The sequence below is a fragment of the Melanostigma gelatinosum genome, assembly GCF_949748355.1.
Source record: "Melanostigma gelatinosum genome assembly, chromosome: 3".
In the NCBI taxonomy this organism is placed as follows: domain Eukaryota; kingdom Metazoa; phylum Chordata; class Actinopteri; order Perciformes; family Zoarcidae; genus Melanostigma; species Melanostigma gelatinosum.
In genome coordinates, this window is record NC_136636.1 from 14,422,357 (window position 1) to 14,441,599 (window position 19,243).

At 41.8% G+C, this 19,243-nt stretch overlaps 1 protein-coding gene across 1 annotated transcript in view; it reads right to left on the reverse strand.

Annotated features, from left to right (window-relative positions):
* Positions 1–19,243, reverse strand: part of celsr2 (cadherin, EGF LAG seven-pass G-type receptor 2) — a gene marked incomplete at its 5' end in the record, with an annotated part of 57,747 nt that overhangs the window by 28,293 nt on the left and 10,211 nt on the right. The window contains one exon of the mRNA XM_079265661.1: positions 7,875–8,585. Coding sequence (XP_079121787.1) covers positions 7,875–8,585 — 711 coding nt within the window. The remainder of the gene's footprint in view (positions 1–7,874; positions 8,586–19,243) is intronic.

The following is a 19,243-nucleotide window of genomic DNA, read 5'->3' on the forward strand; positions in this document are numbered from 1 at the left end:
GGTGGCTCATGATGATTAGGTTCAGCTTTTTCACTCCTTACAGACATTTGATGAGTTTGTTTTCAAATTACAATGACAATCAGAAATAAGTAGTGGTGTGTTCCTCCTTCTGCAATGTCCAGAAATGATCAGAAAAATGAAATAAAAGGAAATCTATTGTGATGCTTTTCATTGTAAAGACGTTTCAAGCCATTCTGAAATGCGAGCCAAAGGTAAGTGGGTCACAAATAGGGCTGCAACGAACAATTATTTACATAATTAATTGATCACTTATTTTCTTGATAAATCAATTTTAAAATGTCTCCGAAAAACAGGCAAACAAATGCACAACTGAGAAGCTTTCTGTCGATCTGACACTTTATAGACAAAACAATCGACCGAAATAACTAATTCAATCAACAGGTTATTTAATTATAAAAAATAGATCACATTGAGCTGAGCTGCAGAATGAGACAGACGACTTATCGGTCATACCAGGCCAACAAAACAGTGATCAAAATGAAGGGGAAGATCGGCACAGCAGCCAGACGTGCACAAAGAGACTGTGTCACGATCGGGCCGCCGCCCTTCTCGGCCCTGAAGCTCTCATGTGCCGTTTGTCTGATCCTCTGGATGGGGAGGCTGCAGCAGTTGCTCGGGAGAGACTGTACTGTGTGTGCTGGAATTTGTGTCAAAGCCACTCAGTCAGCAGAGTAGAATACTACTGTAACACTGACACATATACACACACACACACACACACACACACACACACACACACACACACACACACACACACACACACACACACACACACACACACAGCCCACATCTTCATCCAACACCACTGAGACACAGGGCTTTTATTTACTCTTTGACTATTAATCACTCTATTCACAGTGCGCTGAAAGCAAGTTTCTTTGTTTTATCGCTGTTGTTGAGTTACGTCGATTCAGTCAAAGTCAAGTCAAGAGACGCTGGATGAGACACAGAAGTTGCTGATCATGAAGCTGAACATCTTTTGATTTCAAAGAGAGATCATTTTGGACCACAGAGACAAAAGAAACTTCATACAGAAGACAGTGATTCAACTTTCAGCTGCAGCTTACAACAAGGCAACACAAGTTATAAAGTATTTTATTTAGTCATTTTATGTTTAGAAATAATAAGAACTCCTCCCGTGAACTGTTGACCTGCCAGAGGAAAGCTGCAGAGCATCAAGGCAAAACCTTCAGTTAAAGATTTACTCACGTTTATGACTGCAGCATCAATGGCTCATTGTTAACCTCCTGAAACCGCAGACATTGCTGTCTTTAAGAGGCTGTAGCGGGTTCAGACTAGAGTGAGTGGTATCATATGAAACTAGATGACCGAATGAATCCATTACATGCCAGTGGCATGGTAGCTTGTTGGGAAGGAACGCACCAAAGTCAGGTGAAATTTTGGTGAGGGGAACTGGCAATTATTCAACAATAACAATGAGCAGTTTCCATAACAGAAGCTCTCGTCATTCAATCGCAGAGAAATGCAATTCTTGCAGAACTCTCCAAATGTTTAACTTTTTTGAGACCAAATCATGGCATGCATTTTTTGATGGTGTTCCTCTTGTCTTAATGTGATATTTTGAGGCGATTTTAGATCTGTGTAATAAATGGTATCAACCCAAAAATGATGCCTCTGTTATGTCTCATAAGCAACAACTTATGAGACATAACAGAGCTGGGGAATTGACATATCCATCATGTTGTTCAAAGCCCTTTCACAATTTATTGTAATTAATGACTGGAACCTCTTCTATCTGTTGACCTGCTGTCCCCATAAGACAAAAACGGGTCTATTTGGGTCTCTAGGCTTAAACCCTCATATATGATATGATATATGAAGGTTTTATGAATGGGGGTTCCTTTGACTTGTATGTTCACTACCTCACATCCCAAAAGGTATTTTTATTTGTGCTAGGTAAGGAGTACTCATCTGTAAGCACCAATAACTTGTCTTTCAACCTGAAGCCATCATTGAGAACTTTATAAGTTTACTCTCAAGTGGTATTAAACCTTGTAACATGTCAGGGTGCCGTGTCTTTTCCAAAAGCAATAAAATGGAGCGTAATAGCAGCACTACGCGGTCAGCTCATGACAATTTACTTCTTGCCGATGACAAACAGCTTCTGTTGGCCAGCCGGCTGGAAAATGAAGCCTTTCTGTGACAGACCTGTCTGCCTTTATTGCCTGCCAGCAACTTGCCGTCGGCAATAAACTACTTGTGTTTCTTTAAGCAGCCACCGTGGTCAAACTTTGCATCAGAGCTGTATTAAACAGAACTGCTCGGATGGTTCAGTCACAACAACACTGTGCTTTACTGTAGAAAATACATATTTAACAGTACATTTTGGGGCAAAATGTAAACAGATCCGCCTCACTGATACCTGACAAAATGCTTTTGAATGTTCAGTTCAACCCTGTGGGACTTCTCCAGCACAACAGCTTTATGTTGCCAGGTGAGCAGCACAGCAGGGCGGGTAATGGGCTCACAGTGACCATTCTACAGAATATCCTGATCAATAATTCAAACATGTCTCCTCTGCTCTATTTTCACACCTCTATAAGTCCGTCCCAGTGGCCACACTGTGTTTGCTGCCAGCATGAAGCATTAAGGCAGCAAATCACACAGAGATCCTGTTTTTATTGAGAGAGGAAGAGACACTTCAGCACATTGCTCTTCAAATGTAGTTTTTTGTTTTATAAATGTGCTACTTGATTGAACTGACATTACATGAACTGTATATAAAAAAGCACTGGCTGTGGATAAACAAATTCTGCTCATAATTGTAATCAAACTGAAAGTCAAGGTGCGACTGGATGGAAGACATGTTCAAAAATCAGTATGCATTAAAGCTAATCATAACACGGAACATCAATTTAGAAATCAACACCTCTGCCTACACATTAGTCTTGTTTTTCTCAAACACACAATGAAAAACAGCGGATGATAATTGATCTGATAAATGGGTTTGTAGCATTTTGTCGCTCTTTCAGTTAATCATACATTGAGATCAAACTAAATGGAGAAAATATGACAAATAAGCCTAATAAGTGTGTGATTTGTTAAATGAACAACATCCTGTAATTCAGGCCTTAAATAATCAGACTTGACAACAGAATAATCAAAAGATGTCGCGTCACTGTGCACCACTCGTGTGTGCAAACTTTGTTTGTTGAGAGATCAGCAGGTGTGTCTGAGCTGCTAGGCTACAGGTGAGCATCATCCAGTGGGTGGATCCCTCCAGACACGACAACAACAACAACAACAACAACAACAACAACGAGCTCAGGGAAGCTGAGAGCAACATCCACTTTCACTACAGCACAGACTCGGTCTGTTCAAACACAGAGAATTCATTTGATGACCAAGAGGTCGGTGTGATGACGTTGAAAGAGCAACCACTCAGGATTGTAACGGTGAATGATGAGATAAGGTGATCAATGGCAGAATAGATACATGACCTCGAGCTATAACTATTATGATCAAATCTTCTTTCCACATCGCAGGTCGTCTAGAGAACACACTCAAACACTTCGAATTAGAATAATTTCACTGCACTGATGAACTGATTCACCTTTTTGATACATTCACCACTTTTATCGTCTGAACGGTATCGCACCAAATGTGACCGATTCAATTCATGCCGTCATTATTTCAGTGCCATGTCACTTGAGTTTGACACAGTGAGGTATACAGATTTTACATTTGGGAAATTACTGGTTCTGGTTCAGGAATGCTGGCTGCTACTGCACGTGTCTGACAATGTTTGTCTGTTCATGTCATCGCTCAGAGGCAAATTAGAGTGGCTTTCAGTGCTGGGCTTTTGATCATTTAAATATCGGTGTGAGGTGATGTGAAAAGAATTCACCAGTTCTTGCTGCAAAAGCATGCCCGCACATTCATACGCCTCGAATGGATTCTTGATAATTCAATGAATTACCGGAGAGAAAAATGGACTTTTCTCAGCACAGGTCAGCAGTGATGAGTGATCATCACAAACACATGCAGGATGATGCGATTCACTCATTTTCATACAAATGGGAAAAAAGTGAACTGCTCACGTTGTGTTTTACAGTAAGAACAACATAAGAAGTAAAGGAGGATACATCTTGTGGTTGAGCATCTACAGAATGACTCAGCCGAGCCAAATCATTCACTCTGTCCTTTTGAAAAACAACAAATATGATGGCTGTTATAACTATAGATATATATTTATTTTTTCCCCTGCCACCATCTGGCAACGCCTACGGTCCAACAGTTACACGCACGCACACGCGTCCATGTGCCATGAACACATGAACATTCCTCAGATTGCCCATCCAACTCTCTTACAAGCATAATCACAGCTTTTCAGCACTGAGCTACCCAACCGAATCTCACAGTGAGCAATTTAGCACTCACACACATACACACACACGCACACGCACACACACACACACATACACACACGCACACACACACACACACACGCACACACACACACACACACACACACCTCCCTGGCCCCAGCACGGTGTGGAGACTGGTGAACTCAACGCTCACTGGGCAGAACAGTGGGAGTTGTAGATCACAGAGGAAAATACATCAAATAAAAACCTGCACGACCTTGTGTGATCAGACGGTCTGACAGCAGGATTCAAACTTCAAGCCGATGTTAAATCATCGGCTACATAACCACGTTCACTCTCACACAGCTCGACAAGCCCTGCATACTGGATCTAACAGCACCTGGGTCTAAAGCCTCGACTGATGGAGATTAATGTGGCTGATTGTGATCCCTGCTGCGGGATGAAAATATGCCCACTTCACCCACTCACGCATTCGTTCTCCGTCTCTGCCAATTCACGTTAAAAGCACCTCTAGTTCAGCTCCAACACCCACAGCTGTGCATAAGAATATGTAAGTGACACTCAACCTGGACTCTGAGTGACTGAGCCCACACATTCAAATGCCTGACACTATTTCAGGCTTCATAAACAGCGGCATAAATAGGTGAAAAAACCTTTTAATGTTTGACGAGGAATAATGGAAGCGATGCCATTACAGAGAGCACAAAGGCTACAGCCTGAATATATCTGCACTTTCTGCTTTCTGGTTTAGATAATTATTCGAACAGGAGGGTTTTCTCTTTTAGTTTCAGTAATGGTTTATCAACTGATGTGGGAATCAGATTTTACAACAAGAGAAAGTAGAGTGATTGTTCATCAGCCTCGACTTCTGCTTTTCGATAAGATGAAGTCACAGCTGCTGAAAACCGGCACATAAATGTAAATATTCTGCCCCAACATGATTCAAGTAGCAAGTCAAACCACGAAAAGAGAAAATACATGTTATTCAAATCTATATGCCCGAATTCATAGCACTTCATTTCAATTTTCAATAATCTGTAGTGGATGAAGCACTCAGATCTGTAACTTAAGTAAAAGTGGCAATACAACAGAAATACTCAGCTCAGTAAATGTCCGACATTCAAAGTTTGACGTGAGTAGAACAAAAGCATTGACAGCGAAATGTATTCAAAGTATAAAAGGTAAAAGTAGGCCTACACATTATTTCAGAAAATGATAGAACTGGATTACAATCAATCATTAAAACACTTAATGTAAACCAGGTTATATACTGCTGGGTAAAAGAATCTACAATAACACATCTGAATTTAATGATTGATTATATCTTGTATTAACAATCATTGCATGATAACTGTTTCCATAATTAACAATATGAATCTGTAAGTTAACTATTGACTCAAGCTGTTAAATAAATGTAGTGGAGTAAAAAATGACAATATTTACCTTTGAATAATAGAAGTATAATGTAGCATGAAACTGAAATACTTAAGCAAAGTACAAGTACCTCAAAACAGCACTTAAGTACAGTGCTTGAGTAAAAGTACTTTACGTTACTTAACATCATTGCATTTAATAAACCAAGTAGTACTGTGCTTCAAAGACAAGATGAAACTCTAAGTCACATTAAAAAGTCAGGGTTTGACCCACTTAACCTCTCAACAAAAAGATGGGGCAACTACCCGAATATGCATACTGTATAAATCAGCGTATTTTAATTTGCTTCCTCTTTAAACTCTTTTTCAACATCTCCCTTTTCCCCTTAACCATAAAACATGTGCGCAGACAGTCTTTAACCCTTTGAGGACATGAAACATTTTCAGAGACTGAATAACAAGTCCTTCAACTGGTTTGTAATTCTGCTGCCAACAGTGATAAATGAATTCTTCATTATCGCTGCAAACGGAAGCTTCTGTTCTCTCCGTCTCCACATCTTGTGTGCTTAGTGATATCTTTTTTTTGATCTCAGGTATTTGTTACCACGGGGCATTTTACAGCCAGGGGACACTCTCCATCTGTAGCCTTCTATAATTAATACTTAACTTCCCTTATCCCACTCAGCGACACCACTGCTGTATTTTTCTTCACAAAGTAAAGATTTCTCTGAAATCCCCAGTCACCAAATAGACATCAGAGAGTAAACAGAGGTTTGTTATATCATCTCCTGTTCTTTGAAACACAGTCCACTCCTATAGCTCAGATTGAAGTTTGAGTGTAGGTGTGAATAACTACGTATGTATTACAGGTTATTCAATGGCAGCGTAAATAGCATAAAACAAGATTTTTCATCATTCAGAATACAAGTATTCAATTTGTTTTTAAACCCTTCTATTTGATCTTGTATATAAATCTGATCAAGAATAAACAAACTGACTAAATGTAGCGTTCAGCTCCAATTAGGGCAATCTACATTTAAAATTTACAGAAATGCAACCGACTGCAACAGTGACGACCAGATCAATAACTCATCACTCAGCCTTTGTTTGCAGAGCTTCGGTCATCAGCGTACAGGACAGGCTGCTTCTTTTTTTCTTTCTTTTTAAAGGACCAGGTTTAATAAAGAGCTGAAGAGGGGCGTGAATGGGACAGATGTAGACTTTAATGTTCCCATGGGATCTTTGTGAAGGAGCAGAAATGAACATTTTGAAGGCTCCATGTGGACACAGCTTGGCAGAAATTGTGCCCTTTCACCTTCTAGTGGCAGGACGTTTGAAGACAGGAGAATTATTCAGTGGGAACTCACGAAGGACAGATAGCGTATCCCCCGGCCTCAAACACTGATTGTTCAATCATAGCTCAGACACTGAGGGCTAACCAGACAAGCTTTGGATTTCTCCACAAAACACTGTGCATGTGGCCAAAACACAACAGCAAAATGTAAGGATTGTTTAGATGGTGTGATAATCTGCTCTAACAAGCTAAATGACACCAGTCTGATGTTACATTTTTACTTCTCATACTCATAAGATTATAACAAAGCTCTAGACTGCAATACAAGAACACTGCGGCTCCTTTAGTTGCATTTCTTCTACGTGGATCATTAACTGGTGAGCATGCTGACTTTTATTTTGGGACGGTTAAACTTCAGTTTCTTTTAGCATCATATCACGTATCCATCAATTGATTTATTTAACACCTTTCTATGAGTCAGCCTGAGTTAAACCTTTCAGCCAACTAGCAAGGTGAGTGTTAACTAGCCAGCTAGCTGGTAACATCTGCTGGTTACAGTTGTCATTTCAGCCGGCAAGTTCAACATTTTCCCGCTAGAAATGAAAAGCCTGCTTTTGTCTACCTCTGTTTGAAATCAGGGACCAAAGAACTGGTGAATAAATCACGGTTCTCATTGTAAACTGCATCGTGTGCCATGTGAGATTGGAAACTTTGACAGTCATAGCAACAGAAACTAAGGAAGGTCAAGTGGTTAATGAAGCCAAAGGATGAGGCAGATTGAAAGCAACATAGCGCTGCTTCATCAGTAATTGTTTGATGTTAAATGAGGGCTCTCACCTGTGTAGTCCTCAGGGCACTCGCAGGTGTAGCCCCCCTCTCGGCTGCGACACACACCGTGAGCTCCGCAGGGTTTCGAGTAGCAGAGGTCGATCTCCGTCTCGCAGTAGTCTCCCGTGAAGCCGGGGGGACAGCGGCAGCGCAGCCCGGCGATGGGGTGGATGGGTCTGAACAGGATGGTGTCCGATGCAACGAACGGCGCCAGGCTGTCGAACTTCAGCACGGACACGCACTTCATGTAGTTCTCGCACGGCTCCCGAAGGCAGATGTTGTCGTCAAAGGGAAGAACTTCCTGCGAGGAGATCTTGGCGAGGAGGCTGCGGTTCAAGTACAGCCTCTCCTGCAGTTCCTCTGAGCCGAAAAACTCTCCTCCACCTCCACCTTCGGCTGCTCTCCCAGGTCTGTCCCCTGCCTGGCCGAGCCCTCCAGGCCGCTGGTGTCCCTCCCCTAACACGGGCACAGCCACAGACAGGCTGACGTTGAGGATGCGAGCGCTGACGTCCGTGTCGTCTTGGATGTTAAAGATGACGACGTCTTCTGGGGCGGCAGACAGGACGCGCGCCACACCGTCCAGGAACTGGGCGAGCAGCAGGGAGAGGAAGTGCTCCTGGGAGGTGTTGGCCAGCCTCAACGTGATGCTGTTGGACAGCATTTCATCGGTGATGATGGTGACTTGGAGGATACACTGCGCTGATACTGAGTGGACACCATCTGAAAAAGACCAGAGGAAAAGCGAACGTCAGGCTAATGGGCATCTTAATTCACATTTTGGATCAGTGGCTCAAAATCGTCTTTTATATAAAGGTAGTGTGGACGATGGTGAGCCGTTGATGATTGGGTTGGATGAGGATGTACTCTAGGTTTTATGTTGTCACTTGATGTACATTGCTTTATGTGTGATTAATGTTGTTTTTTTAACATATTTTAATCATATGTTTTATGCATTTTATTATGTTTTATGTATCTCTGTGTGTGCTTCATGTTTCACCGACAGCAAGACAAATCGCCCCCCCCCCAGGAATAATAAAGTTCAGAAATGTTCTGATGAGGAGGGAAACAACTGACTAAAGTGAGTTTACAAACATATGACAGGAAGACTTTCAGCCAGATCACATGGTCTTCATCATTTGTCATGGAGACAGGTCTGTTAACATCAGCGCTGAGTGGCAGTTGTGTTTTTCATCGGCAACACCTTTTTGAGACTCTTAATCTAAAGTGGGTGACTCTTAATCATCACACATCACCTGTTTATAATGAACAATGATATTTTCTTCCTCTTACTTGTCTCTCCTGATTGAAATACGATATATCAGGCTTTGGATACACAGACAATACTTGTTAGTGGGTTGAATACATTCTATGTTTTGGCCTTTTTGGTCTCTGGATTTGTTGATAATAAGAAACATAGAATATCACTCGACCCGTCCTTTAAACGGCAGGATGTTTTCATTTGAGATTGTATTAAGGGATGAGTTAATGATCTTGAGTCTGGCAAAAAAACAGCAGTGATTGCGGCACCACCACACATAGCAGCTGCTACAACAGTCAATGCAGGATTGATGCAGGTACGGGAGGATGTATGCAACAGCTGCTCCTGCATCACTGGGTTCAGTTCAACAACACGGTTGTTTCCGTAAAACTGTAGCTTGTAATGTAGGACTTAACAGACCCAAATTGTACATAAATTGACACATTAATAATTATCAACACTTTTTTTGCTCCTATTCCTGGCTTAGACAAGTGTTTTTTTGTTTTTTTTCTCATGTGCCAGAACAGATAACACGTATGCCAAGACTATGTGTATGTTTTCTTTCAAGACATTCCAAGTTTCAAATCAGCAATTTCACGCCTGTATTCACGACTCCCTTCCTCTTTGCTTTGTCCGGAAGCAGAGATGCTACTTGATTATACATGCCATACTGAAAGCCTAGAGTCTCAAATTCAACGGTTACAGCATTTTCTCAGCTCAGTAAATCTCGTCTTTTATCTCGTTGTTGCGATCCCGTTAATGTTTTATCTTCTATACATTCAATCCTTTGGCTTTGACTGAAGACATGTAGTGTTTTGTCTGCTGTTATACAGTAGCTCTTGACTGTACAACACATTAATTCCCGTGTTCGGTCTTTATCAACCGAGTCAGCCTCGTAATCTATGTTGCTGTTGGTCATTAAAAAGCAAATTATTCTGTTTCATTATGTTGCCTTAAGCCTATGTGCCCCATTTACATCGACTTTGTTGAGCTTATTTTCTTGCTTGTTTTTCTACTGTAACCACATTTACAACAGAAAGAAAACTGCTCATCAGCTGAAAGTTACTGACAGCAGCAGTCAGAGGCCTGCTCACTGAGGAGTAACATTATAATGAAAACGGACTCATCATTTGTATCTGAGTCTGCTGTCAGCAGACAGAGAAAGACTGCAACAAATGCACAACTTGACCTGGATCAGTGAGCCACAGATGTTAAAGTACTCACTGAGCTCTCTGGCCAGTGACAAGAAGTCACAGCCGTCCCGTAGTCACATAACAAACAGTTTACTTTGGGCCTGTCTAAAGTGATGCTTCCCATGACCGGATAGCATATCCCAGTTACCTCCAAACAATAACAAAACCTTGAATTATAACTTTGTCCCTTTTGGTGCTGCTATTAGATACATACTGCACAAAAACATAGCAGTGGGGAAGGAAAGTGTTTCAATTAAATAGTAAGTGCATGTATGAGAGTAACAGTAGTACAAGTCAGAAAGAAGCCAATGAATTGAATCTGTTCCACAGAAATATCTTGGTTAAGTTTGCTAACATTATCCTCCATACTGGTCATAGCAGACCACATAAGGCTGAACCGGTAGTACTAAAATCCCTCAGTATAATGAACTGGGAAATAGTGTGTTTTATTGCATATTCATTTCAGATTTAGATTTGTAAGTGGAGGATTTTGTCATTTCTCAGAAGTTAGTTTCACTCTGAGGTCACAGAGAGGCCGATATCATTGTGTCCGTGTCACCGCTGGCCTGCAGTTTTCTGTAGCCTCAAGAGCAAACACAAAACAGGCTTAATGAAATCAAAAGTGTCACAAAAACAAGCCTCTCCCTCTAGAATAATCAATGGGACACTTTGTTTTGGGGCGTCTGGACGCCGGCCAGAGAGCAGAACCACAAACACACAGCATGGCCCAAAGTTACCAGAACCCTGTGTTGGCACTGGGCGAGTTTAAACACTGAGTGCCAAGGGAGGGGAGAGGAAAGGGAAGAGAGGTGTGTGTGTGTGGGGGGGTCATCAAGGAAAAGAGACAGAAGCATGTTTGACACGGCTTTAATCCTCCTGCTTTCAGTCAAGCGCTTCCAGCACAGTGATAATACAGGGCCTTAGCAGAGGAAGTGGGGATGCATCAAAGTACAGAGACGAGCTGGGTCACACTTTACTGTAAACACACACACAAACAGCCACACACACCTGTGTACACAAGAAAGGATTTGCATATCAGAGAGGTGAACATAACGGGGAGCCACGACAAAGGCAGAGCAGTTCATAGTTCAGGCTCTGTTTTTTCAAAAAGAGAGAAACAACTCGAGCTAACACATTTTTTAGGCATTATTTACAACTTAACATGCGTTTGAAGAACATTCAATTCTAAATAGTTGAATTAATTGTACTTTATCTATGGATCAATGTGCTTATTAGTTTTTTACGTCAATTTGGTCTCAAGAATGAAAATAGTGAAAAAAGAACATTTCAATCGGCCAGAGCTCAAGTTGACAAATTAGTTTTGTCCAATTAATAGTCAAAAACCTAAAGTTATTCAGTTGAATATCATAAAAGACTACAAAAAAGCAAATAATGATATTTGAGAAGCTGAAGAAGAATATTTTTAATTTTTGTTTCAAACAATTGATCAATTATTGATGTTTTCTGTCCATTGGCTGATCATTTAATTGACCAATCGCATTGGCTCTACTTACAACATAAACTTTGTGTATTATAGTACTTCGGTATCATATATCATTGATCATGTGACTGATCGATCAGATTTAAACAGTGACCTCAATGACCTGAAATAAAGAGTCTTAATCAGCCACATATGACACACATACAAAAGGCTGAATGAAATCAAGGTGAGTTCAACATGCAGTTCCAGTCTGTCTGTGAAAACAGTTTTATTATTATGTTTCCAGGTTTCAGACAGAGGAGTGTTTCAACTGTCGAGCCTCATGGGAAACAAATATAATACTGAACGCTGTACAGTAAGACAGGACTTTTATTACACGTTCACAACAAGACACTGAAAGCCTTTCTAACCTGAAGAAACAAACCAACAACAATCTAATCTCTCCCTCTGAAAGCGTTCTCTTCATCCATTCAGCTCATATTATAACCGATACTCTGCAGCAACAGTAGCCAGAAAACACACAGCTCTCAGCGAACAGGGGCTCTTATTAAAGGTTAAGCCAAGTATAAGGACAGACATCGCCTTAATTATGTCCTCTGCCAATGCGCATTCTTGGTTTGGAGCGCAGGCAGAGCTCCAGACGTAGACGCAGCGCTGGGAAACTGAGCGCGAGGAGAATCTCCTCTGAAAGGAACCAGACCATCCTTCAAAGAGGTCATTCTCCACGGAAGGATCCTTCGCTCAGGAACGGAGGGTAAGCGGAGCGTTTTGGGCCAAAAAGGAGGAAGAGGGGGATACTTAGTTGGTGACGAGACAACGTGCCAGTTCTGAAGTGTGACACTACTCTCAGCCCAGAGCTCGGCCCTCTCTGGGCCTCTGGGTGCCAGGAATGCTCTCAGCTAGGAAGTGGCGCCAGGGAAAAGATTAAACACACAGTGTGGCTGCAGGACTGCCAAGACTGTGTGTGTGTGTGTGTGCGTGCGTGCGTGTGCGTGCGTGTGTGTGTGTGTGTGTATGTGGGTGGTGGAGGCGGTGATCCATATGTCAATACAGAAGAGAGTACATTGAAGCAGTGGAGGTTCAGTCATCACTGAAGTTGAAACAAGTTTCATGACATTCAAATAAAAAAAACAAAGTCTGTATGAAAGACTGGGATCGCTCATTAAAAAACCTCAAAGGTCACTGATTTTTGTAAGTTTTGTGCTTTTATATCAGCTAGATGATCCATCAAAACGTGATAAAAAAATGCCTCATCAAACACACATATCAAGGATGTTTGCGAGGCAGTGGGTCGTCTGATTTCACCTTTTAAGCTCAAATCGTTCAGCATATTATAGCACACTCTGAAGGTTCATTTTGCTCATACAAAATCAGGCAGATGCAGAGCCAAGAAATCCTACAAGACACCTCTGAAAACAAACATGTAAACAACACACAAAGGCCATGTTTGACTGCAGGTTGAGGCCACACACAGAGAACATAAATCATCAGCCAGGGGGTTGAGGAGGGGACGTGTACAGCTTTTTATCGCTGAAATATTCATGAAACCCAGTTTCTTCCACCAAGAGAATTATCAACGACAAATACTCCACTGACACAATGTTGTACAAACGCAGAGAGCCTTTAGGATGAAGTGATTGCTATAAAGACAGTATAACCAGGATATACTGATTTTTGTTTAAAACCTCTGGGTCTTAGTGACTTAGTGATAATAAACTGCTGAGAGAGACAGAACTAATCGAGGAGACTGGCCGAATTAGACCACAAAGTTACCATCAAATCTGCCAGTTGAATCGCAGAAAATGTCAACAAAGTCATTGTGGATAGAGATCGGAAGGACTGCGTGACCAAATGACTGAGGACAGAGACATCCCGACAGAAACCCTGACCCGCTCCCTCAGAGCTTTGCCTGTCACAGCTCACCGGCCATTCGTCTTCTTCTCTCTCTGTTTTTAGATTGTATTGGGATTATTGCTTTTTGTCTGTGTAGAGGAGAAAATTAAAGACAGAAGGAGACAAGAAGACAGGAAAGAGGCAGCGCTAACATTTCTGTAAGTCTGAGCTGAAAAATGACGGCTGTGTGTGGAACAATAAACTGTGACCCAATCCAGGACGAAGCAACCGAAGGACGCAGCTTCACCTTCAGAGGACTGAAGGTTGGTGGGCTGAACTTGCCCCTCCTCTAAAGATAAGTCTGCAGAGAATTGAACACAGCACCAGTGCAGGTTTCTTCTGCCAGCCTCACAGAGAGACAAACACAGCATTAAAGTGGTCTTCAGCAACTAAAAACTAAAATTGTGGTTGGAAAACAGCAGAAAATGAAATCCATGACACCGAGTTTAAGAGATGTAAACAAGCGAGGCTAATTTTAAATAGGGTTATAACTTAACAACTCCCGATCATAGTGAGTGTCTTGCTCAGAGGTACTTCAACAGGGCAGCTAGTCACAAACACAAGACCTCAAAACCTGACTGCTCCGCCTCCTGATGTGTCGGTTAAACACTGAGCCAATGAAAGCACCTTCCAGTTATTGTGGGGAGGGGAAACACATTAGAGACACTATAAAAATACCATTCATCATCATGACAGAGGAGGTTCCGATAAATAATCGCACTCAAGCAGCTTTCTCAAGCAGCCATTCATCACATGTCCAACGGTTCCACGTAAGGAACGCCACAATCAAACAAAAGCCCGTTAATTCTGTGACCCGGAGCGGCCGTTACTCCCTCGGAGGCAACTGTGTGTTTCTCCGCAGAAGTGTATCATGATGAGGGGGAACCTCCGGGTAAGAAGGCAATGATGTTGAGCAGAGCAGGTCTTAGTTGTTCAGAGTCAGTACGCTACAGTATGTGCAGCACGCACCGAGTACTCACTACATCAAAGAGCGCAAAGCCGGGGTCACATTTCCAAGATCGATAGGGAGATCATAAATTAAAAATCACGTTGGAGGGATAAGGCCTGTGGATGTCTTTGCAGTTCACAGCCTTTATAGCTCCAAACAGCGAGCCGCTCTGCAGACTTGAAAGCCTTTAATGAGTTTATGATTCAGAAATGAGCATGCAGACTGTTACTTCCCGATTGGTTGTTTGTTTCAGGACGGATCAGATCTGACCTGAAACTACTACAAGCTACTAGCAGCTACTCACAGTGACGAGTAAGAGCAAACTTCAAGAGCAGCTCAGAGCCAATCAGAGGCAGTAATTAACGCTATATCTGCCATACTTTTCTTCATTTTTCATTAAATAATCCTTACATTTTACCTACTGGTATGCAAAAACATGTGCAAATGTATTTTTCTTTAAAAGCTCCTCTTGTTTTTGTTAAATCCTTAATATCTCTAGTAGAAGTTAACCTAAAACATAATAATGTAATGCAGAGTGAGATACTGTGAGAGTTGGGGGGCGGGCGGAGGGAGAGACGTGAGGTAAAGATGCTGTTTGAGGTGAAACGGTTGTAGTTGTAGTCTGTACAGCAATCTTGAAGCCCATCAACTATCAGTCTGACAATGACAAGCCTCTGGGAGCAAAGGGCCAATATCTCCAAGTAGGTCTCTCTGCAGGTGCACAGTAATACAGGCCATGCCTACTCCATGATACGGTCCAGTTTGGTTTGGTTTAGGAGCAAAAACTACTGGTTGGTTTCGGAAAAGCTCGTCGTTTGGGTAAATAAGCTACATTGGTCTTGGAAGTTATCACAGGGAGCGTGTCATGTAGTCAAGTGGGTGTGTCATGTAGTCTGCATTGCCCTTCTCAATATGTCTGGGCTTCCAGTAAAGCAAGCGGATATCTGGATGAAGGCTATCCTGCATGGCTGTACAGAGAGAACTGGATACAGCGTTCAAGTTGTAATCACACGATTTGGCCACAATTGGCTTCAAAGCCCAGCATTCTTCCAAGGGCCAAAACGTTCAAAGTCTCTGGTCTAATATATTGATGATATATAAATACATAAATGGGGAGGACATCAAAAGGAAATGGCTGACGTGGGAAGAAAACTAAATTGGAGCAGGGAGGAAACTGCTGCCAGTCGACAGGGCACATATCCCGGTAATAAAAACATCATTAAAGGCAATTAGTATCGCTATGAAAATTGCAGACAATAAATATGTATTGAAAGTCAATGCAAAATAAACATTTGCTTTGTTTTCGTTGTTTGCACATCAGGAGTATGCAAACGACCTTTAAATGTTGAAATCAAATTTAGAAGTCTTAAACTACCTTATTCGGAAAAATGCTTTTTATGACTGGAAGAACAGCCGTCTCTGCAGAAATGAACAGACAGAACAACTGTTAACGAGCTACTACAGTCTGAAGCTACTGTCAAAAGTGTCATGTTTGCATATTGCTGACAAACACCACTCCGCCAAGTCCACACAACACAAGGCCACAGAGAGACAACACACACACACACACACACACACACACACACACACACACAGACACACACCAACCAAACAAACCTCAGAGTTGTGAGCTGAGAGTGCAGTCCCTGTGGGGCCGACAGCAGGACACAGTTTAATTTAATTACGATTAAATACTCTGCTCTCGGATCAGCCTGAGAATACCACTCATTAATTACTGATGCACTTCTGCAGTTTGTGTCTGAGACTCTGACTAATGTATCACATTTCCTTCTGAAGCTTTTGTCTTCGTATTCAGAGATCAACCGCTCAGTTGGTTCGTCACCTTGACATGTTTATGGCCAGGTTGAGATAAAACCTTACAGGTGCTGCGACCCGTCAACTGAACTGTAAATCTGGTCGAGAGTGAAATGAGATGAAGCCGAAACACTCGTTCGAAACTACAGAAAACAACTGGAGACACAACTGTTCAAACACACACTAAGTTAAACAAAAAGACAGGTGTAGCTTATGTAATGTTTGTGAAACAGAAACTATTTCTATGAAGGTTCATTGAAGAAAATGCCAAAATACAATTACAAACTGACTAATACAACCAAAGCCATTATGAAAGAGTATTTTTCTCTGCTTCATTGCGTTTTCATGTGAACTGATTGATTTTGTTCCACCAGATTGTGGACAGGAACAGAAAGCACCCAGCAGGACAACATGTTTAATCCTCATCTTCATACCAGTCAGCCGGCTGAGGTTCAATTCACACTCCAGTGAAGATGAAAGAGAAAAAGATGACACTAATGAGGGCTGATGTGGGTTAAAGACCGAGGGAGCAGGAGTTTAGTAGGATGTTGGAGCTCTGTGGCTCAGTGTTTAAAATAGTCTCATATCTTTTAGATCTTATCAGATGCCTTCTTCATTAAAACCGAGTGCACTCTGGCTAGTGTCGATTTAATTTAAAAGCTGGAATCTCAAGCCCCGGTAATCAAAAGGGAAGCCGTAAAATGTGGCCGGTGGGGGGACGGCCTGCTTGAATTAACCGGCGCTGAAAGGTGAAACACACTCAACTGCTGCCTGAAAGGAGACTGATGACTGGTTGGGGGCTGGAGGCTGAGGGGCGGGACAGGTTTTTTATCTCATCACCCCAAAACCCATGGCTCAATCACCACAACATGCTTTTCATGTGGATTTCTATAACACTAGAGTTATGAGTCCAAATCCCCCCAGCAAAGCCCTCCTACTCACTTCACTAGAACACTCTTGACTGGTCACCATCCACATTTGATAACATTTACTGCAGATATACAGACTATGAATGAATGGTCATCTGGTCATCACATTTGATTAGATACATTAGATACATGCTAAATTTTGAGTCGGAAATTTCAACTGGAACGCTGCCAAGAAGTCGGATTTTTGACTCGGAAAGACGGATGAACCACCAACTCCTACCCCAAAAAAGAAAAGGAAACACAATTAGCCTTTCTGTGCGTCTTAATTAAATCGGCTGTCTAACTTCTATCTGTGGACATGTTGCTATGGTGTTTGAATGCGCAACAATACCAGCGTAATGTGTCAACTGGTATTATTAACAATGGCCACCAATGTTTAACCCCATTAAGATCTACACTGTACACTCTCGTACCACTGACTTCAGATGTACGAGTTAAATGGAATGAGGCATATTTATTACTTGTATACTCGTCTGGTCTACAATTTTTGTTGCATCCTTTCAGCCAGGCTTTAACTGTTTCATTTGTTTAAAAACACTAAAACATGACTTTTTGAACAAAGCATAAAATGGGAGCTAAATCAACAAATAACAGCGACATACATTTTTTTTCCACTGCTTTATTAAAATACAGAAAAATATACACCATCTACTATTATCCACTCTTATTTAAAAACTATATTGTCCGGCTTTAGAAGCCACGGCTGTTGAGAAATGAGTAGCGGGGAGGGTAAAACATGCCATGAGGGCTGAGACGACGCTAAAGCTCCTCTAATCACCAAAAACATTATTTAACAACTCCTGCTCGAGGGAAAATTTCAGAGCACAATGAATGCAGACCAAAACGGATTTGAGGTTTACTTGTGATAAAAGCTCCTCACCTCCGCCAGGTTGACAACTGTGTTGTTGGTCTAAATTTTGGGAAAAAGCAGTAACACAAATTAAACACGTCTGAACACCAACAGCTTGCGTACAACAGAATTTGCTAATATCACAAGGAGCGAACAGACAGCATGCTCGAACTCCCACGCAGCAGATCTGCTGTTATCTGTATCTGAGTGATGTCACATCAACACACACTGAGCATCACAATACGCATACTTGCACGACAGCAAGTATGCGTATGTTTGTGTGTGTTCATTTGGTTCACAACATGAGAATAAAACGGTTAAATACATATTCATACGTCTCTGATCTTGTTTTTGAAATAATAATTGAAAAAGCAGTGCTGTGGCTGGCTGTTGTATCTTGTTCTGCAGAGCAATTAGGCTTTACAAGTTAGCAAAAAGAACAAAGATCAGCTGTAATGATAACCACAACACAGCAACACCTAATTCTTTACAGTGCCTGTGAAGTCAATAATGAAAACTGCTGCTGTAGCTCAATGTCAACCCAAGGATTTCAATCCAGGGTAGTCCTCCATTCAGGAGGAACGCTGACTACATCGAAGAGAGGCCATTCCTACTCATTTGCGGACCCCGCCACAGCATCCCGATGACATTTTCTGCTGTATCGGAAAACCACAAGAAGAGGACATTCCTCAGATTCTTCCACTATCGTGAAGCAGCTTTAGAGCCGCAGAAAAGGACCTGAACTCCTCCAATCATAACATTTGCATATCAAAGGAAATCTGCTGTCAGCGCAATAGTAAAGAGGCATTAGCATGCAGAGTTGTGACCAAGCACGAGGCCGTTATTCAAACTATAGTCATTTGATAGATATTGGATACTTATTAACCAGCAGCACAATAACGACATTGTCATTTATTAAGAAGCTTTAAAACGTAGCAGGAAACAACTCAAAGTCATGTTCCAGGTTTCAAACCAGTGCTAAAAAAACACCTCAAGGGCATTTATTTGAACTTACCCTGACAGTTTAATGTTTGAACGCTGTCACAAGTA